This window comes from Lupinus angustifolius, chromosome LG02 (assembly GCF_001865875.1).
Source record: "Lupinus angustifolius cultivar Tanjil chromosome LG02, LupAngTanjil_v1.0, whole genome shotgun sequence".
In the NCBI taxonomy this organism is placed as follows: Eukaryota; Viridiplantae; Streptophyta; class Magnoliopsida; order Fabales; family Fabaceae; genus Lupinus; species Lupinus angustifolius.
In genome coordinates, this window is record NC_032010.1 from 4415275 (window position 1) to 4437870 (window position 22596).

The window sequence follows — 22596 nt, forward strand, 5'->3', positions numbered from 1 at the left end:
AACTTTAATACATGTAGGCAATATTGTATCAAAATTATATATATATATTTTCAGCTTAGATTTTCCTTTCTTTTTGGTTAAAGAACCAATTTGTGTAGTTACCTTTATTGCTTATAAGAATTGAACTTTTATTTGTTGGATATTTAGCAAAATTTTACACCTATATAAAAATTATATTGATTATCTAGAAGTAGAGATGAGAAAAAGAGAAAAAAATGACAATTAGAATGTGAAAGAGGAAAATGAGTTTTTTGTCACTAAAAATAAAATAAATCTTAATCTATGTCTATGAATCTCTTTTTTTCCCTCTACTGTTGCGCCTTGCACTGTTTCATTCGCAGATTCGTAGTCTCTCTCAGAAGAAAACAACTACTCTGTTTTGATTTAGATTTTCATTTTCATTCATTCTCTTTATCATGTATAGATTAGCAGCTTCACCCACAGGATTTTAAACCATCTCAAGGTCATTCTCACTACTAATCCATCTCTTCTTCTTTTCATATAACCTCAACTATTCAAACTTTTAGGATCAGGAATACTTTTTTGAATCTACCCAGATAAAAAAAATAAATTTTATTGGTGAAAAGTTTTTTTTTGGGGAAATTGTTGATGGGTTAATGCTCTTTCTCAGTTTTTTGCACCACTCATATTAAAAAATAAATTGTGTTTGGTAAAAGATGTTTTTATTGGTTTTATGGAGAAATAGTACTGATGTTGTTAATATTGGACCTGTTGTTTTTGTTTCTTTTATGATTCATCGTTTGAAATTAAATCCCACGTAAACTTAACTATTTTTAATAATTCCTATATTGTCTTTGATGCTGCAAGTTCACTTTTCCTAAGATATGGTGTAATTGGTATAATGATTTATCATATGTGTGTTTTAATTTTGTGGTGAATCTTGATTTTTGTGTGATGTGTATTGAAACAATATCTTTCTATTAAAGGGTCTAAGTGGTGGAATGAGATATTCATTTGTGGTGAATTTTAATTTTTGTCTCATGTTGTGTGATGAAACAATGTGATTAGGGCCATAGAGGGAAGTTGGGAGCTACTAGGTTTGCAACTTCAGTCCAATTTTAATCTTCGGGTGGTTTGTTTAGCTGGCTTACCGGGGAATGTTCAAGTTCTCTTCCTCCTTTGGACACACCAAGATTGTCTTTTTATTTGAATATTCCTTCACCATTTATAGAGCTAAGGATTAGTAACCAGCAACCATGTAAATAAAACAGGGAAAGCTGTTCCATATTGTTCCTTGTGTGAAGGGCATGATTAAATATTTCTTTTATTGCAATGACAAGCACAGAGTTGTCCTAAAAGCATGTCATCTTAACTTCGTAGTTTTCTTTTCTTCTGACAACGGTAGCTGTTCTGATGTTGAAATTTTTTCTTCTGATACCCTTCAAAGGGGGTGAGCCTTAGCAAACGGTAAGGTTGCTTACATTGTGGCTTGGAGGTCATTGGTTCAAATATCGGAAACAATCTCTTTGCTTGCGAGTGTAAGGTTGTGTATATTGACTGCCTTAGACCCTACTAGGTGGGAGCCTCTTGCATTGTATCGTCATTGGTTCAAATATCTGGTGCATTGGCTTATCCTCTTTTGGCTCCTGAAGCAGCACTGAACAGATTGGATGGCCCCAGTTTAGAGGAATTTGTTGCTGTAAGATCTGTTATCCTTTCTGTTAGTGCATGAATAGAACTGATATTAATTTATGTTAAAATTAACTTGGACATTTCTGCTTTTATTCTTGCAATAATTTAATCTGATTATTGATTGTTGTGAAAAGTCAGGAGCATTACACTGCACCTAGAATGGTACTTGCGGCATCTGGGGTTGATCATGACGAACTTCTATCTGTTGCTGAGCCACTTCTCTCTGATCTGCCAAATGTTCCTCGTCCTGAAGAATCAAAATCTAACTACGTTGGGGGTGATTTTCGACGTCAAGGTAAAATTATTTGTATCTGTACTGTATCCCCTTAGAAAAACATATATTGCTACTTACCTGCTAAGATATGTTGCAAACACATGTTGCTATCGCTTTTGAAGTGCCGGGTGGATTGTAAAACGAAAAACATGCTATAGTTTTGACTGTTCTTCAGGTGCTCATCTTGTTTCTGAGTCTCTCTGATTTCATGGGCTGCCATGCCTTCGGAGTTTGTGTCTTTTCTTTTTGTTGCATAACAAAATGAAGAAAGAAATGATTGAACGGAAGGAATGATGGTGGTTTGTGGTGGTTCTCAACAATGAAATCCCAACCTTCACGGTGGCTCAGATTCGGGTTCTTACTCAAACGATGGCTCACGGTGGTTCCGAACCGGACTCCTATTCTCATACCGACTTCGGTTTTTCATAAGGTAGCCAAGACAAAGGGTTAAGGTGGGTGAGGAAAATCCGATGCCCCATCTTCTTTTTCTTCTCCTTCTCTCGGTCCGGCGAGGCTGCTATGCGAACTAGGCGGCGGGATATAGTGGATAGGCCAAAGAAGTTGGAAACCAGTGCTACAAGACCATTATTATAATGGACTATGGTGTTGAATTCTTATTTATTGGCACCGGGAAGGGCAAAGTAGGGTTCCTATTTTTTATTATTTATTTTTGTTTGAGCATATGAATAGTGTGAAATTATCCAAATGACAAGTGAATATGAATGCTTGCATATGGTGAGTCTATTTTATTTAGCCACCATAAGAGATGTCTATGGGTGTATAGAGTTGTGAGAATCATGACTTTGGTAGACAGTAATTATGTATGTACTGGTGTTTGTGGTTCTTTGTAATTATATGAACACCTTTGTTATAAATAGTATAACATTCTTGTGAATGTGATTTTAAATTGAATATTCTCACAATGATCTAGATGATGTTATGTAAGAATTCTTATGAGTGCATTGAGAAATAACACTAACCTGGTCTTGCTTTATATGAACCTCTTTATCACTGTTTTTGTGTAATGTCCACATTTTTTTTCTCAACCTTCTGTCCTTTTCTTGTGCTCTTTTTCTTTTTCTCCATTTGCCAATGTCTCTCCTTTTACCTTCTGATTCTCTATCTTTTTAACGTGTTGTGCCTTTCTTGTACCTGTTACTCTCTGGTTTTTTTTTTTCATTTTCTAGTGTGCCCTCCTTTCAAAAGAGTACTGAACCCACTTTTCCCTAAAACCAAGTAACTGCTTGCCACTATCCAGGTTAGTTACAATAGTTTGTTTTTTTCTTCTCCACTTTCTTTTGTCATTTTTATATTAATTTATTCATTTTCGAAATAATAATTAAATATATATTTATTTTACTTTGATAAAGTACCTGATGTTAAAATTATGATTTTTTTGTTTTTTTTTGCCATACAAAAAATGGGTATTCACAATTGTCTCTCTTTACTTGTTCCTTACATGATAACAAACCAAACTGAGATTTGTGAGATATCATGATAAGTAACCAATAAAGAAATGAATGCTAGTTTTGTCAAGGCCTGTAAAAATTTACTTGATAACATCTCATTGCTTGAAAGTGCCTATCATTTTGAATGCAATGTTATCTTCAACATGATCTAAGTTTACCCCTGAAAGGTGTGACAAAGATGGATGTGAGCCAAAAACACATGTTAGTGCTGGTATTTGGAGACTTAATGATGAAAGCAAAAAATGCAGGTCAGTATACTGTTGAAACTTGGGGTGACAAGGTGAAACCAAAGATGCAGGTTGGTGTACAACCAAAATTTGGAATGAAAATGTCAAACCAAGGACGTAGGTTGGTGAACTGCTAGAATTTGGAGTGAAAAGTTGAAACCAAAGTTGCAGGTTGGTGTACTGCTAAAATTTGAAGTGGTAAGGCGAAACTAAAGACGCATGTTGGTGTATTGCCATAATTTGGAATGAAAAGATGAAACCAAAGACGTAGGTTGGTGTACTACTAGAATTTGGAGACACAAGGGTAAAAGCCAAGAGCGTAGGTTGATGTATTACCAGAACTTGGGGTGAGAAGTTGAAACCAAAGACGCAAGTTGGTGTACTGCCAGAATTTGGAGTGATAAGGTAAAACCAAAGACACATGTTGGTGTATTGCCAGAATTTGGAGACGTAAGCTATTTGAATATGAGATGCCATGTTTTTGTTGTTTCATTTTTGTATGAAATGCATATGATTGTTATTGATGCATGTTATGAGATGCTTGTGTATGGTAATTCTATAATTTTTCAAATCGAATTGAGTTGTAATTGGTATTCATCGCTATTGCTCCACCGCATCCTCAACAATTGGTTGTAGATTGCTATTTGCGGGGAACGAAGTTGTTTACGTGACGAATAACTCTATCTTTCAGTAGTAAAATGCTCTTTTCTTTCAAATACTGATCAGAACAACATATTTAAAGTTCATAAGATAGTACAAGTTTAATAAAAACATGCTATGCAACCAAGAAACTTTAATTCATATACGGATAAGGAAATACAAACGTGTTTGGCTTTTTGGGTTATGGGTGGAGTTACGGGAGTTTGTTATAAATAACAAAACATGTTAGAACCCCACTATACAATCACTGACTATCCAAAAATTGCCCTAGTAAATTGTCTTAATTTTTCCAAAAATTTGCTCGAGTATTGGCTTATTGGCTTGTGCTCTTCAGAGATATTTCCTTTTCTTTTTTCTTTTGTCCCTAATTTTTGCTTTGACTGCTCTTTCGGGTTTTTGACCTAGCGATATTTGTTCATTTTTTTAAGAGTGTTTGTGTATTGGTCACACTATGCCTAGTCATTTGGTGCCATTGGTGTTTATCTCAAACAATTCGAATCTTAACAAGGACTTTTTAGCCTTGTAATGTGGTATGGTTAGAGATTTAAAAGAATATAAGACTCAAATGATGTGTTTTCTGTCCCATACTTTCTCCATAATCCTCCTATATTTCAACCATGGATACAATTTCCATTCCTTTTGGAAAATGAAAGCTTTGTAACCATTCTAGTTTGAGATTTTGTTTTTAATTTGGCCTATCTTTTGCCTAAGGTTTTACTAAAAATCATAGTAGTCTCTCTTTGTAATCCACTTGATCCATTTCTAGATCTTTTGAAGTTTTATTGGAAATCTTAGCACTCAATCCTTGTATGTCACCACCATCTTCTGAACAATCTTCTTAATATTCTTGTTTGTTGCTTCTACTGCTCCGTTCATCTTAGGGCGATAAGGCGATGATGTGTGATGCTTGATTTTAAATTCGCTACACATCTCGTTCATCATCTTATTGTTTAGGTTGGTGGCATTGTCTGTTATGATCTTGCTGGGTAACCCATATCTACACACCAACTCCTTGATAAATCAGAGTACCACTGTCCTGGTCACATTGGCATGTGAACACGCCTCACCCCACTTCGGGAAGTAGTTGATGACCACGAGGATGAAGTGATGCCCATTAGAAGCTTTTGGCTTTTACCTTTGTGTCTCCAAATTTTGGCAGTACACAAACCTGTGTCTTTGGTTTGACCTTTTCATTCCAAATTTTGGCACTACACCAATCTACGTCTTTAGTTTCGCCTTTACGACTCCAAATTCGGGCAATACATAAACCTGCGTCTTTGGTTTCACCTTTTCATTCCGAATTCATGAAGTAGTTGTGAATACCCATTTTTTGTCCGGATCATAGAAAGTGAATAAATTAATATAAAAATGGCAATAGAAAGTGGAGAAGAAAAAAATTAACTAATTATAACCAACCTGGATAGTGGCAAGCAGTTACCTGATTTTAGGGAAAAGTGGGTTTAATTTTATCTCTATTTTAATGCATGATGAACTCTTTTGAAAGAAGGGCATGCTAGAAAACGAAAAACCAGAAAGTAATAAGTACAAAAAAAGGCACAATCCGTTAAAAAGATAGAGAACCAAATGGTAAAAGGAGAGATATTGGAAAAAAGAGAAAAAGAAAAGGAGCATAGGAAAAGGACAGAACATAAAGACTGAGAAGAAAAAGTGGACATAACACAAAAACAGTGATAAAGAGGTTCATATCAAGCAAGACCAGGTTAGTGTTATTTCTCAATGCACTCATAAGAATTCTTACATAACATCATCTAGATCATTGTGAGGATATTCAATTTAAAATCACATTCACAAGAATGTTATACTATTTATAATAAAGGTGTTCATATAATTACAAAGAACCTCAAACACCACTACATACATAATTACTGTCTACCAAAGTCATGATTCTCACAACTCTATACCCCCATAGACATCTCTTACAGTGGCTAAATAAAAAAGCATTGCATAATCTCATCAAATAATTGACTAAAAAATCATCCCTGAATTAGACTCACCATATGCAAGCATTCATAGTCAATTGTTACTTGGATAATTTCACATTATATTCATATGCTCACAAAAAAACAAATAATAAAAAATACGAACCCTTAATTTGCCATTCACGATGCTAATAAATAAGAATCCAGCACCATAGTCCATTATATTTGGTCTTTTAGCACTGGTTGCCAACTTCTTTGGCCTATCCACCATATCTCGCCACCTAGTTTGCACTGTAGCCTCGCCGGACCAAGAGAAGGAGAAGAAAAAGAATAGGGGTCATTAGCTTCTCCTCATCCACCTTAACCCTTTGTCCTGACTACCTTAATTAAGAAGCAGAATCGATATGAGAATATGAGTCCGATTCGAAACCACTGTGAGCCGTCGTGCGAGTAAGAACCTAAATCTTAGCCACCATGAAGATTGGGGTTTCATTGTTGAGAACCACCGCAAACCACCATCATTGCCATGCCGGACAGATGGAGAAGACGAAATTCAGAGATGACCCCCTTTGTTACTACCATTAACCGGAGAAGAGATGATGAAAGGATGGTGAAGATTTCAACCCAATTTGGGGTTCTTAGTGGAACGAAGCCCACTGTTGGGGCTTTTTAATTAGCTTAGTGAAATGAAAAGAGGTAACCGAATGTTACCCCATTTTGCTTAAATCCAAATATTTAATATATTTATTTATATTATTTATTCATACATTATATATTTTGATATTAGTATATATTAGTTGTTAGCAATTACATTCAGATGTATATTAATTGGTAGATTTCATGTCAAATAAAGATTATATGGTTTACCCTAAGTTATGTAAACATATGTTTTTAATTAAAATAAAGCCTAATGATAATATATCTTTTAAAAGTAATAACTTTTATTAGTGATTAAGAGTTAGTTATTGTTATTCTTTTTCTGCTGAGTAAATTGGTATATTTGTCACATGTAAAATATGTCAACTTATCACATGCCTAAGTGGTTGTTAGGTTGTTAAGATCAATAACTACCTTATGTAGTTACTAGTTTGTTACATTCTGTTTTGCTTTCCCTTTATTTAAAGGGACAAGCTAATTCATTGTATAATTGAGTTGTTTTCAATAAAACATCCGAGGTATATTCAGTTTCAAGATTCTTTCTTTCTATTTTCTTTATCTTTTCACATGGTATCAATCGCCCTTATGGCCACTGCCACAAATCCTTCCTCTCCACCACCTTCCCATACCTCTGCTCCTCCTATTCGAGCTGTATCTCCATCACTTTCACTTCCTATCCCCTCTACTAAACTCAGTGAGAAATATATGAACCTCTTTATCACTGTTTTTGTGTAATGTCCACATTTTTTTTCTCAACCTTCTGTCCTTTTCTTGTGCTCTTTTTCTTTTTCTCCATTTGCCAATGTCTCTCCTTTTACCTTCTGATTCTCTATCTTTTTAACGTGTTGTGCCTTTCTTGTACCTGTTACTCTCTGGTTTTTTTTTTTCATTTTCTAGTGTGCCCTCCTTTCAAAAGAGTACTGAACCCACTTTTCCCTAAAACCAAGTAACTGCTTGCCACTATCCAGGTTAGTTACAATAGTTTGTTTTTTTCTTCTCCACTTTCTTTTGTCATTTTTATATTAATTTATTCATTTTCGAAATAATAATTAAATATATATTTATTTTACTTTGATAAAGTACCTGATGTTAAAATTATGATTTTTTTGTTTTTTTTTGCCATACAAAAAATGGGTATTCACAATTGTCTCTCTTTACTTGTTCCTTACATGATAACAAACCAAACTGAGATTTGTGAGATATCATGATAAGTAACCAATAAAGAAATGAATGCTAGTTTTGTCAAGGCCTGTAAAAATTTACTTGATAACATCTCATTGCTTGAAAGTGCCTATCATTTTGAATGCAATGTTATCTTCAACATGATCTAAGTTTACCCCTGAAAGGTGTGACAAAGATGGATGTGAGCCAAAAACACATGTTAGTGCTGGTATTTGGAGACTTAATGATGAAAGCAAAAAATGCAGGTCAGTATACTGTTGAAACTTGGGGTGACAAGGTGAAACCAAAGATGCAGGTTGGTGTACAACCAAAATTTGGAATGAAAATGTCAAACCAAGGACGTAGGTTGGTGAACTGCTAGAATTTGGAGTGAAAAGTTGAAACCAAAGTTGCAGGTTGGTGTACTGCTAAAATTTGAAGTGGTAAGGCGAAACTAAAGACGCATGTTGGTGTATTGCCATAATTTGGAATGAAAAGATGAAACCAAAGACGTAGGTTGGTGTACTACTAGAATTTGGAGACACAAGGGTAAAAGCCAAGAGCGTAGGTTGATGTATTACCAGAACTTGGGGTGAGAAGTTGAAACCAAAGACGCAAGTTGGTGTACTGCCAGAATTTGGAGTGATAAGGTAAAACCAAAGACACATGTTGGTGTATTGCCAGAATTTGGAGACGTAAGCTATTTGAATATGAGATGCCATGTTTTTGTTGTTTCATTTTTGTATGAAATGCATATGATTGTTATTGATGCATGTTATGAGATGCTTGTGTATGGTAATTCTATAATTTTTCAAATCGAATTGAGTTGTAATTGGTATTCATCGCTATTGCTCCACCGCATCCTCAACAATTGGTTGTAGATTGCTATTTGCGGGGAACGAAGTTGTTTACGTGACGAATAACTCTATCTTTCAGTAGTAAAATGCTCTTTTCTTTCAAATACTGATCAGAACAACATATTTAAAGTTCATAAGATAGTACAAGTTTAATAAAAACATGCTATGCAACCAAGAAACTTTAATTCATATACGGATAAGGAAATACAAACGTGTTTGGCTTTTTGGGTTATGGGTGGAGTTACGGGAGTTTGTTATAAATAACAAAACATGTTAGAACCCCACTATACAATCACTGACTATCCAAAAATTGCCCTAGTAAATTGTCTTAATTTTTCCAAAAATTTGCTCGAGTATTGGCTTATTGGCTTGTGCTCTTCAGAGATATTTCCTTTTCTTTTTTCTTTTGTCCCTAATTTTTGCTTTGACTGCTCTTTCGGGTTTTTGACCTAGCGATATTTGTTCATTTTTTTAAGAGTGTTTGTGTATTGGTCACACTATGCCTAGTCATTTGGTGCCATTGGTGTTTATCTCAAACAATTCGAATCTTAACAAGGACTTTTTAGCCTTGTAATGTGGTATGGTTAGAGATTTAAAAGAATATAAGACTCAAATGATGTGTTTTCTGTCCCATACTTTCTCCATAATCCTCCTATATTTCAACCATGGATACAATTTCCATTCCTTTTGGAAAATGAAAGCTTTGTAACCATTCTAGTTTGAGATTTTGTTTTTAATTTGGCCTATCTTTTGCCTAAGGTTTTACTAAAAATCATAGTAGTCTCTCTTTGTAATCCACTTGATCCATTTCTAGATCTTTTGAAGTTTTATTGGAAATCTTAGCACTCAATCCTTGTATGTCACCACCATCTTCTGAACAATCTTCTTAATATTCTTGTTTGTTGCTTCTACTGCTCCGTTCATCTTAGGGCGATAAGGCGATGATGTGTGATGCTTGATTTTAAATTCGCTACACATCTCGTTCATCATCTTATTGTTTAGGTTGGTGGCATTGTCTGTTATGATCTTGCTGGGTAACCCATATCTACACACCAACTCCTTGATAAATCAGAGTACCACTGTCCTGGTCACATTGGCATGTGAACACGCCTCACCCCACTTCGGGAAGTAGTTGATGACCACGAGGATGAAGTGATGCCCATTAGAAGCTTTTGGCTTTTACCTTTGTGTCTCCAAATTTTGGCAGTACACAAACCTGTGTCTTTGGTTTGACCTTTTCATTCCAAATTTTGGCACTACACCAATCTACGTCTTTAGTTTCGCCTTTACGACTCCAAATTCGGGCAATACATAAACCTGCGTCTTTGGTTTCACCTTTTCATTCCGAATTCATGAAGTAGTTGTGAATACCCATTTTTTGTCCGGATCATAGAAAGTGAATAAATTAATATAAAAATGGCAATAGAAAGTGGAGAAGAAAAAAATTAACTAATTATAACCAACCTGGATAGTGGCAAGCAGTTACCTGATTTTAGGGAAAAGTGGGTTTAATTTTATCTCTATTTTAATGCATGATGAACTCTTTTGAAAGAAGGGCATGCTAGAAAACGAAAAACCAGAAAGTAATAAGTACAAAAAAAGGCACAATCCGTTAAAAAGATAGAGAACCAAATGGTAAAAGGAGAGATATTGGAAAAAAGAGAAAAAGAAAAGGAGCATAGGAAAAGGACAGAACATAAAGACTGAGAAGAAAAAGTGGACATAACACAAAAACAGTGATAAAGAGGTTCATATCAAGCAAGACCAGGTTAGTGTTATTTCTCAATGCACTCATAAGAATTCTTACATAACATCATCTAGATCATTGTGAGGATATTCAATTTAAAATCACATTCACAAGAATGTTATACTATTTATAATAAAGGTGTTCATATAATTACAAAGAACCTCAAACACCACTACATACATAATTACTGTCTACCAAAGTCATGATTCTCACAACTCTATACCCCCATAGACATCTCTTACAGTGGCTAAATAAAAAAGCATTGCATAATCTCATCAAATAATTGACTAAAAAATCATCCCTGAATTAGACTCACCATATGCAAGCATTCATAGTCAATTGTTACTTGGATAATTTCACATTATATTCATATGCTCACAAAAAAACAAATAATAAAAAATACGAACCCTTAATTTGCCATTCACGATGCTAATAAATAAGAATCCAGCACCATAGTCCATTATATTTGGTCTTTTAGCACTGGTTGCCAACTTCTTTGGCCTATCCACCATATCTCGCCACCTAGTTTGCACTGTAGCCTCGCCGGACCAAGAGAAGGAGAAGAAAAAGAATAGGGGTCATTAGCTTCTCCTCATCCACCTTAACCCTTTGTCCTGACTACCTTAATTAAGAAGCAGAATCGATATGAGAATATGAGTCCGATTCGAAACCACTGTGAGCCGTCGTGCGAGTAAGAACCTAAATCTTAGCCACCATGAAGATTGGGGTTTCATTGTTGAGAACCACCGCAAACCACCATCATTGCCATGCCGGACAGATGGAGAAGACGAAATTCAGAGATGACCCCCTTTGTTACTACCATTAACCGGAGAAGAGATGATGAAAGGATGGTGAAGATTTCAACCCAATTTGGGGTTCTTAGTGGAACGAAGCCCACTGTTGGGGCTTTTTAATTAGCTTAGTGAAATGAAAAGAGGTAACCGAATGTTACCCCATTTTGCTTAAATCCAAATATTTAATATATTTATTTATATTATTTATTCATACATTATATATTTTGATATTAGTATATATTAGTTGTTAGCAATTACATTCAGATGTATATTAATTGGTAGATTTCATGTCAAATAAAGATTATATGGTTTACCCTAAGTTATGTAAACATATGTTTTTAATTAAAATAAAGCCTAATGATAATATATCTTTTAAAAGTAATAACTTTTATTAGTGATTAAGAGTTAGTTATTGTTATTCTTTTTCTGCTGAGTAAATTGGTATATTTGTCACATGTAAAATATGTCAACTTATCACATGCCTAAGTGGTTGTTAGGTTGTTAAGATCAATAACTACCTTATGTAGTTACTAGTTTGTTACATTCTGTTTTGCTTTCCCTTTATTTAAAGGGACAAGCTAATTCATTGTATAATTGAGTTGTTTTCAATAAAACATCCGAGGTATATTCAGTTTCAAGATTCTTTCTTTCTATTTTCTTTATCTTTTCACATGGTATCAATCGCCCTTATGGCCACTGCCACAAATCCTTCCTCTCCACCACCTTCCCATACCTCTGCTCCTCCTATTCGAGCTGTATCTCCATCACTTTCACTTCCTATCCCCTCTACTAAACTCAGTGAGAAAAACTATCTCACTTGGAGCCAATTTATGGTCTCTGTTCTAAAGTCAAACAGAGCCACAAGATTCATTCACCCCACTGAAATTCCACCAAAATTCTTGTCTGACTTTGACTACACTCATCATCACATCAACCCCACATATCTCAGTTAGGAAGAGCAAGACTAGACTCTGTTTGCGTGGATTCTTAACTCAATCTCTGAATCCTTAACACAAGGGTTATTGGTTGTACATCACCCTCTCAATTGTGGGATGAACTTCACTCTTTTTGCAATGCCCACACCAAAGCTAGGAGTTTACAACTTAGGGCTCAATTGCGCACCATATCTCAAGGCAAAAATAACATTTCATATTATTTTTTCAAGAATCAAATCCATCACCGAGTCACTAGCATCTATAGGAACACCTATATCAATTGCTGAGCATATAGACTATATTCTTGATGGACTAGGTGAAGAATTTCAAATTGTCATCATTGTAATTGAAAGTCAGATTAACCCACCTTCTATCAATGAACTTGAACAATTTCTCTTGACATTTGAGTCAAGACTCATCAAGAACAAGCACGAAGCAGTCTCTGATGCTTTGTCAGCCAACATAGCCATTATACCCACATCACATCAGTCCACTGAATCTGGATCTAATCATCAACACTTCAATCATAACTTTCCACCAACACCATCCCCTCCTACCCATAGATATGACTCAACTCCTAATTCATTCAATAATGGATCAAGGGGGACGTTCCAACAGAAGAGGTGCAAGATTCAACAGAGGTAGCATATCCTCAAATGGGTTTGGAAGCAGCTTCTTCTGCACTCACTGCAACAGACATGGCCATGACATAACATGGTGCTACTTCCCCTCTATAATATACCCAATCCTTATCCTTCTTATCCCTGCCCATAACCTGCCTCTCACTTCATCAACACACAAACACACGCTCCCTTCTCTAGAGGACCAAGACCTGACCACAACTCCTCCAAACCTACAACTCCATATACTGGCCAAAACTATTCCACTACCTCTGCACCATACTATCCTTACTACCCATATCCTATGCCTAACCCTAGACCTACTATCCCACCTCATGCCTTCCATGGGCCTCAACATCCACACACACCTGGCTACCCACCCTATGTCATTAATGTAAGCCTTGGAGAATCAGATACCAAGCACTCATTGTGGTTCCCAGATTCAGGTGCCACCAACCAGATTACCTCATATCCTACTTTGGTTCACCAAACAACAGAACAATTTGGTCATGAACACCTCTACATGGGTAATGGCACAAAAGAACCTATTTCTTGCAGTGGAACTACCACATTCCCTTCTCCTTTATACCCCCATATGCCTTTATCCTTACATAATCTTCTTCTTGTGCCTAATATCACTAAGACTCTAATTAGTGTCTCTCAATTTGCTAAATATAACAATTACTATTTTGAGTTTCATCCTAATGAGTGTTTTGTCAAATCACAGGGTTCTAATACCATTCTTTTCAAAGGGTCCCTTACCTCTGAGGGTCTCTATGCTTTCCAGAGTCTATTCCCCAAAAAGTCAGCCTGTTGTGCCTCCATTCCCAATTCAACTGGGCAGCTCAAGTCACCAACTTTAGATAGTCTTAGTTCTAGACATTTTTCTACTCATTTTTTGTGGCACTTTCGATTAGGACATGCACATACATCTGTTTTAAACACTATCCTTTCAGTTTGTAAAATTCCTCATTCAAATAAAAGTACCTCTAATTTCTACAATGCATGCTGCTATGGCAAGTCTAATAGAATTCACTCTCCTAACTCCATTACTTCTTACTCTAATGCCTTTGACTTGCTTTATCTAGACTTATGGGGTCCTTCGCCAGTTGTCTATGAATTTGGTTTTAAATACTATCTTTCTATAGTAGATGCTAATACCAAACACACTTGGATATTTCTACTTAAACAGAAATCTGAAACTCTAACCATCTTCAAACATTTTAGCAAACTGATTCTTACTCAGTTTAACAAAACCATCAAAGTTGTTCAAACTGACGGGGAGGGGGGTGAATTCAGACCATTTACTTCCTACCTCTCCAACCTAGGCATTCTCCACAGATATCCTGTCCCCATACTCATCACCAACAAGGCACAGTGGAGAGAAAACACAGACATATAGTTGAAATAGGTTTAACCTTACTAGCCAGATGCTGGTCTACCCCAAACATTTTGGGAATATGCCTTTACTACAACTGTGTTTCTTATCAATAGACTCCCCTCTGCCACCCTCAATAATAAATCTCCTCATTACAACCTATATGGAACTGCTCCAGACTATACATCTCTAAGAGTTTTTGGATGTACTTGTTTCCCTCTACTCAAGCCATACAACACTCACAAGCTTGACTACAAGTCCACTGAATGCACCTTCTTAGGATATTCATCTATGCATAAAGAGTATAAGTGTCTATCCAAGGATGGCAAAATATACAACTCTAAAGATGTTAAATTCAATGAATCTGCCTTTCCCTTCAAAAATCTTTCCAAACCTGGTTCTCCTGTCATCCCTTATCATTTATCCTCCTCTCTAAACAATTCACCTAACCACATCCACACCTCTCACATTAACCATGCACATACAAACTCTACAGAAACAATAACCTCATACAATCAAACTAACCATTCCTTCTCTCCCAACCTTAACCCTACTATTGACTCTACAAACTCTAGTCATAATCCTGTCATCTCTCCTTCCTCTGATTTACCCACAACCACTGCATGTAGTTCATCCTCATCCGCTCCAATCCCTGCACCTCTACCTTCTCATCCTATGACAACCAGGTCCAAGGATGGCATAAATAAGTCCATCCTACCTAGTCTTGCAAGCCTATTTCTTGCTCACACTGAACCCTCTACTCCCAAAGAGGCTATTCTTAGTCCAGTATGGAAAAGAGCAATGCAAGAAGAGTATGATGCCTTGCAAAAGTTGGGAACTTGGTCCCTAGGTGCCTTACCTCCACACAAGAACGTTATTGGCTGTAAATGGATATTTAGGATTAAAGAAAATCCTGATGGGTCAATCAATAAGTATAAAGCTAGACTTGTTGCAAAAGGCTTCCATCAGCTACCAGGAATTGATTACAATGAGACTTTTTCTCCCGTAGTCAAACCCATCACTATCAGAATACTTCTCACCCTAGCTGTCACTTATGGTTGGTCTATTCAATAGCTTTACATAAATAATGCATTCTTAAATGGTGTTCTTAATGAAGAGGTGTACATGACCCAACCTACTGACTTTCATAATGGTGACAAGAACATTGTTTTCAAGCTAAATAAGGCATTGTATGGTCTCAAACAAGCTCCTAGGCAATGGTTTGAGAAATTCATAAGCATTCTCCTTCAATTGGGATTTCAGAACAGCAAATGTGATAATTCCATATTCATCTCTCTCACTAGTACCTACCAACTGTTTGTCTTAGTCTATGTAGATGACATAATCATCACTGGGTCATTAAACTCAAAAATCCATGCTCTTGTTGACAAACTCAACACTGCCTTTGCACTCAAGAAACTAGGAAATTTGGACTATTTTCTAGGAATTGAGGTTAAACACCTTAAGGATGGTTCTCTATTTCTCACTCAAACCAAGTATATCAAAGACCTACTCAGAAAAGCCACTATGGAATCTGCCAAACCTAGCATCACTCCTATGGCAACCACTTGCAGGCTAACCAAAACTAAGTCAAAAGCCTTTGATAACCCTACTATGTACAGGTCAGTAGTTGGAGCCCTTAAATGTGCCATAATCACTAGACCTGACTTAGCTTATAGTGTCAATATGGTGTGTCAATTCATGGGTAATCCTCTGGAACAACACTGAGTTGCTGTCAAAAGGATCCTAAGATATCTACAAGGAACTCTTAATCTTGGCATACATCTCAAACTTGCCATTTCTAATTCCTCTCTTCCTATTACCCTAACAACGCCATGTGATGCAGATTGGGCCACTAATCTTGATGACATGGAGTCCATATCAGGGGCTTGTTTATTTGTTGGTCCTAACTTAGTCACTTGGTGGTCCAAGAAGCAGCAAACAATCTCCAGATGCAGCACTGTAGTTGAATACAGAAGCCTTGCTCTTGCTACTCAAGAGATGATCTGGGTTGAATCCTTATTTTATGAAATCAAGATCTCACATCAAGTTCCTCTTATTCTATGTGATAACTTAAGTACAGTGAGCATTTCTCACAATCCTGTTCTTCACAACAGAACAAAATACATAGAACTTTATCTCTTTTTTGTAAGAGATGGAATTCAAGCAAAGTATCTTCAAGTGAAACACATCCCTTCTAAATTTCAGACAGTTGATGTGCTCACCAAGCCTTTGGCCACTGATAGGTTTCTAACCCTAAGGAAGCAACTCAGAGTTGTTGACTCAACATCCTTAGCCAACCACCCTCAGTTTCAGGGGGATATATTAGAGATGAAGAGTTAGTTATTGTTATTCTTTTTATGCTGAGTAAATTGGTATATTTGTCACATGCAAAATATGTCAATTTATCACATGCCTAATTGGTTGTTAGATTGTTAAGATCAGTAACTACCTTATGTAGTTACTAGTTTGCTACATTCTGTTTTGTTTTCCCTTTATTTAAAGGGATAAGCTATTTCATTGTATAATTGAGTTGTTTTCAATAAAAATTCTGAGGTATATTCAGTTTCAAGATTCCATCTTTCTATTTTCTTTATCTTTTCACAAGTTTAATATTTTAAACGAAGTTTTATAGTTCGGTCTACAATCTGTGTCGTCTGTTACTTTCCTATCTAATAAAATTATTTCAATGAGAATGTAATAGTGAGGTTACGAATTGTGTCGTATCCTACTTCTTGCTTCGAGCCGGGAATCGATCTCGGTCACTTGTAGTGCTTCTGTTATTTATCAAAGTAAGAGGATGGTTAATGACCAATGTCGACTCTTCACTTATTAATTATCGCGTTACAAATATCTAAGTTATTTAAAAGTAAAAAATGTTTTAATTATTTTGGGATGTAATAGCGAGGTTACAACTCGTATCGTGTGCTTCTCCTCATTTTGAGCTGAGAACCGATCGCGGTCACTTGTACTGCTTCTACTATCTATCAGAGTGGGAAGGGGGTAAGCAATTAATGTTGAGTCTTTGTCTGTTAATGCCAATTCAATAAAATTGAAAAAATTTCTGATATTTTAATCTGATCAATTAAACAATTTTTTAAAACAGATCTACATAGTCTTGATTTCCCTATTGACCTTGTGTCACATTGGGTATTTGCGTGACGAACCACCCAGATTTTGTCCCCATGTATCGTGAGTTGGCTGCTTGGGGAGCTTGTCTCTTCTCGTGATATGTGGTTTCTTTTCTTTTAAGATTGGATGCAATCTGGTGACCTTTAGAAGTCTAGAGCTTTATCGTGTCCACTTTAGACAAGACCTAGCATTCCACCATAGGGTTGCGGCTTTTATAATTTCCAAAAACCTTATAAGTATACCTTACATAGGACACATGAAGCAAACATTAATCTACCTTCCTTTTGCATCAATGCACATCATGAACCATGATTCCAAATTATTTTAAGCATATTAGCCATGAAATAATAAACATTATTTATAACATACACCTGGTGGGCCCAAATGCCATAGGGACATTTTTATTTTTTTTGTCATACCAACAAAATTGGATTGTACTTTTTTTAATTTCATGCCATCATCATTGTTTGATATCAAACATTTTCATTTTATTCTTCATTACATATCATACATCATTGCATTTGATATAACATAATTCGTTATGTTCATGCGTTCATATAACATTTTTTACCATCTTTAATAAGCAAATTCCTTTTCTGAAAAAAGATCTGCGGTATAGTGAGACATGGAGGCTATTTCTCTTGTTATGGGTCAAAGTAGTAACTTATTGGTGAAGAAGGGAGTAAAAGCGGAAATGCAAGGAATGGATGTGAATTTTTTGATAGAGTTGATTCTCATGATCTCTAAAGAAGTTCAAAATGAGTTCAACAAAGAGTATGGAAGGCTAATTAATCTACTCCTTACCACCATTAACGCAGTGACACTGAAAGTTATCGGGACCATGGCTCAGTATTGGAGCCCTACTTTGAGAGTCTTTGAGTTCCCTAACTTAGAGGCATCACCTATCTATTCATTGAAGCTCAGAACGTTACAGAAGATTTGATAGAGAGGCTCATTGGGGTACGCCCGAGTTCGACTAGCATCATCAAACATGGCATAACCTTTGGGCTTGGGTGGAAATTTTTGAAGAAACATATCAGTCAAAGGACAGAGCAAGGAAAATGGGAGTTGTTCAACCAAGCATTCACCTTGGCAATCTATGGCATGGTCTTGTTCCCATTCGTCCATGACATGATTGATCAAGCGGCCATAGATGTGTTCGCAAAGTTTAGGTCATTTGGAGCTAACCCAGTCCCACCTATTGTGGCTGGACCCTAATCTCGTTCCATAGATGTCATGAAAAGGGCCATTTCAAGATCTGATATTGCACTCAACTGTTGTATGTGTGGATGATCACTAGGTTCAAACACCATCAGTATCCGGATTGGAGAAGATACCCCCTCTCGAGGTTCAAAAACATTATGGTGAAACCAATACAGCTGTTCGACTGGAGAAAGCTATTTGATGAAGTTACTCCTAGGAACTTTGGGAGCAAGACTCGTCTGTATGAGAGACATGCAACAATCATGTATTCTTGCGGGGAGTACCCAAATATGATATTAATGGGACCTCGAGGATGCATTTCCTTCACTCAAGCTCTGGTGCTTGGTCAGCTCAAATGGGGAATGACACCAGTCCGACCAGAACAACTACAGGGATTCTCCATATGGTACAAAAGTGAGGAGGCCACCAAAGAGGAATTGGACTCAATCAGAAATGCTCTGAAAAGGATTCGTCTTTGTGGGCAAATGAGTTGGGAGAACATCAAGCCTTCTACACCGATGAATACAAGCTCTGGCGTAACAAAAGGCGAAATAGTCAAGTTATTCCATCAATTTCCCAACCGTAGGAACCATCTGGTCCATCTGAGAGAAGTTACTGAAGGAACAAATCATGCTCTTAGAGGCGAAGCTAGAAGAAGCTAGGGATACACATGACAAGGATAATCTGGGCCTTGAGAAACTCAACAAAATCATCACCAATATGACGAAGGATCAAACCAGCCTAAAAAAGGACTATGCTGAAATGTGCTCTCAGTCTAGAAAAGTTCACTTAATTTGGGCAGTGAAAGAGAAAGATGTAGAGATAGCTGACTACAATGATCGGTTGAAAGCGCAAAGTCATGCCACACACAAGGCTCAAGCAAAGCTGAGGTTCTAAAACTTGAAATGGAGAAGATAAAACATAGTGAAAGGCAAGCATGAGCTATTGTTAAAGATTACCAGTTTGTATTGGGTGAAGGTAAACAAATAGAAGAGAACCTTAAAGCTAGCCTCAAAGCCTCGGAGAAGACCTGCTATGATGGATTAATAGATGCAAGTCAACTATCAGAGCAACTTGGGAAACTCCGAACTGCATATGATGAACTATTGGCCAGCCAGAAAAATTGGTCAGATAATTTTGGAAAAGAGTACTCGAAGAAAGTCAATGGGAAAAAGATAAATGGGAAAGGAGATGCAAACAAATAGTCGATGGTCTTGGTGATTTTTCTGATGATCGGTTGAAGCTGTTCTACGAGGCTAGACAAGAGATGACAATGTACTTGGAAACAAAGCTTCTTCCAGAAATGAAGGCATTTTTTGAAGCTTGTGGGGCTAGCTAGACAATTTAAGAAATGGCGGGTTGAAGCTTCTTCCTCCAATCTAGATGCCTCCCATAAGCTTCAAAAATGCCTTCATTTCTAGAAAATCAAAAATGCCTTCATTTCTAGTACAGTTCATCATTAACTCCCTTCCTATTGAGTTTGGCCAATTCCATGTGAACTACAACACCATAAAGGAAAAATGGAATTTTCAGGAAGTAAAGGCCATGCTCGTTCAAGAGGAGGGGAGGCTAAAGAAAATTAAGAATGACTCCATTCACATGACCATTCAAGAGCCAGGTAGCACTAGCAGATTCAGACCAAACAATAAGAACAAAGGAAATGGGAAGGAAAAGGTCCCCATTAAAGAAGGGAAAATTCATAAAGAAATGAAGTGCTTCTTCTGTAAGAAGAATGGGCACTGTAAGAAGGATTGCCCTAAAAGAAAGAAGTGGTTCGAAAAGAAAGGTAAACATTTTGTTTTCATTATAGATGAACCATTTCTTATTGAGGCTCCTAATAATACTTGGTGGTTAGACTCTGGTGCAACTACTCATGTGTCATATATTATGCAGGGATTCCTTTCAATCCGAACCCAGGAAACTGAGAAGTTTCTTTACATGGGGAACAGAATGAAGGCACAAGTTCATGAAATTGGAACATAAAGATTGACCCTAGATAGTGGAAACTATTTAGATCTATAAAAGTGTCTTTATGTTCCTGAATGTGCTAGGAACTTGGTTTCTGTTGCTAGGCTGGATTGTTTAGGTTTTAATTTTAAGATTGGGCATTCTGTTTTTAATTTGTATAAACACTCGTACTATTTCGGTTCTGGTACATTAATGAATGGTTTATATTGCTTCAATCTTGATTTTAAATTTAAGGAATCTTTATTTAATGTTGAGCATGATGTTAGTAGCAAGCTTAAAAGTTTTAATAAGAATTCTGCTTACTTGTGGCATCAAAGATTAGGCCATATATCCAAAGAAAGGATAATAAGGTTAACGAAAAATGAAATTTTGCCTCATTTGGATTATGGCAATTGGGATGTATGTTTAGATTGTATTAAAGGAAAACAAACTAAACACATATCAAAGAACCCAGCCACAAGAAGTAGCAAACTTCTTGAATTGATACACACAGATATTTGTTGTCCATTTGATGTTCCATCTTGGGGTGGTGAAAAGTACTTCATCACTTTTATAGACTGGAACCGTACTCTAATGGTGTGGCTTAAAGACCCATTTACGACCAACTCGTTTTGAACCCTCAGGCAACTCAGCTAGATCCCAAAATTTATTATCGTCCATTAATTTCAATTCTTCTTTCATAGCATTGAGCCACTTTTCAGAATTGTCACTTTTCATGGCTTGTATGAACGAGACTGGATCCTTATTAATGCTTAAGTCACACTCATGCTCAAGTGAATACACAATATGATCATCAGAAATAGCTGGTCTTCTTTGCCTTTCAGACCTTCTTAATGCTATTTCTTGTGATTCTTCCATCACTTGATCATTAATGTCTCCATTAATTGGTTCATTAACTATTATTTCATCCTGTGGATTTTGGATCTTATCTTGTTGTCTCTGTGAGTTATTTGACGGTAATATAACCAGCGGAACAACATCTTGAGGAGACACCTTCGGTGAAGAAGGTTTATCAGAAGTCTCAATAATATCCACCTTTCGTGATTTATCACTCCCACTGGTTTGACTATTTTCAATGAACCTAGCATTTCCAGACTCAACTATTCTCGTACTATGGTTAGGACAATAAAATCTGTACCCTTTTGACTTTTCCGGATAGCCAATGAAGAAACCACTAATGGTTCTTGCATCAAGCTTCTTTTCATGTGGTTTGTCCATCTTTACTTCTGCTGGACAACCCCAAACATGGAGATGTCTCAAACTAGGTTTCCTACTAGTCCATAACTCATATGGAGTTTTAGGAACTACTCTACTGGGAACCCTATTCAGCAGATACGCAGCGGTCCTTAATGTGTACATCCACAACGATAAAGGTACATCATAATGATTCAACATTGACCTAACCATCTCCATTAGAGTATGGTTCTGCCTTTCAGCCACACCATTCTGTTACGGTGTGTAAGGCATAGTGTATTGAGCACATATGCCTCTACTTTCGAGAAACTTTGCAAATGGTCCAGGACATTGTCCATTCTCATTATACTTTCCATAATATTCACCACCTCTATCAGACCTCACAACCTTAACCTTCTTTTCAAGTTGCCTTTCAACCTCGTCAATAAATACCTTTAGGACATTTATTGATTGAGATTTTTCATCATAGGTAACAATAATGTGAGTAATCGTCTATAAAAATGATGAAGTAATTTTCACCACCCCAAGATGGAACATCAAATAGACCACAAATATTCGTGTGTATCAATTCAAGAAGTTTGCTACTTCTTGTGGCTGAGTTCTTTGATATGTGTTTAGTTTGTTTTCCTTTAATACAATCTAAACATACATCCCAATTGCCATAATCCAAATGAGGCAAAATCTCATTTTTCGTTAACCTCATTATCCTTTCTTTGGATATATGGCC

At 36.4% G+C, this 22596-nt stretch overlaps 1 protein-coding gene and 1 long non-coding RNA gene across 2 annotated transcripts; both read left to right on the forward strand.

Annotated features, from left to right (window-relative positions):
• LOC109333764 lies at nucleotides 265-1951 on the forward strand. The gene is made up of 3 exons (XR_002106045.1): nucleotides 265-463; nucleotides 1030-1660; nucleotides 1792-1951. It is a non-coding gene; the product is annotated as an uncharacterized LOC109333764 (long non-coding RNA).
• Nucleotides 15498-16715, forward strand: LOC109326098 (uncharacterized mitochondrial protein AtMg00810-like). The gene is made up of 2 exons (XM_019558762.1): nucleotides 15498-15994; nucleotides 16115-16715. The coding sequence occupies exons 1-2, from the start codon at nucleotides 15498-15500 to the stop codon at nucleotides 16713-16715; spliced, it is 1098 nt and encodes a 365-aa protein (XP_019414307.1).

Bases quoted from the DNA above. Each gene is read 5' to 3' on its own strand.
- LOC109326098 (XM_019558762.1), top strand. From the start codon at position 15,498: ATGACCCAACCTACTGACTTTCATAATGGTGACAAGAACATTGTTTTC. The intron at 15,995-16,114 runs GTCAGTAGTTGG...TGCTGTCAAAAG, and splicing joins GATAACCCTACTATGTACAG to GATCCTAAGATATCTACAAG.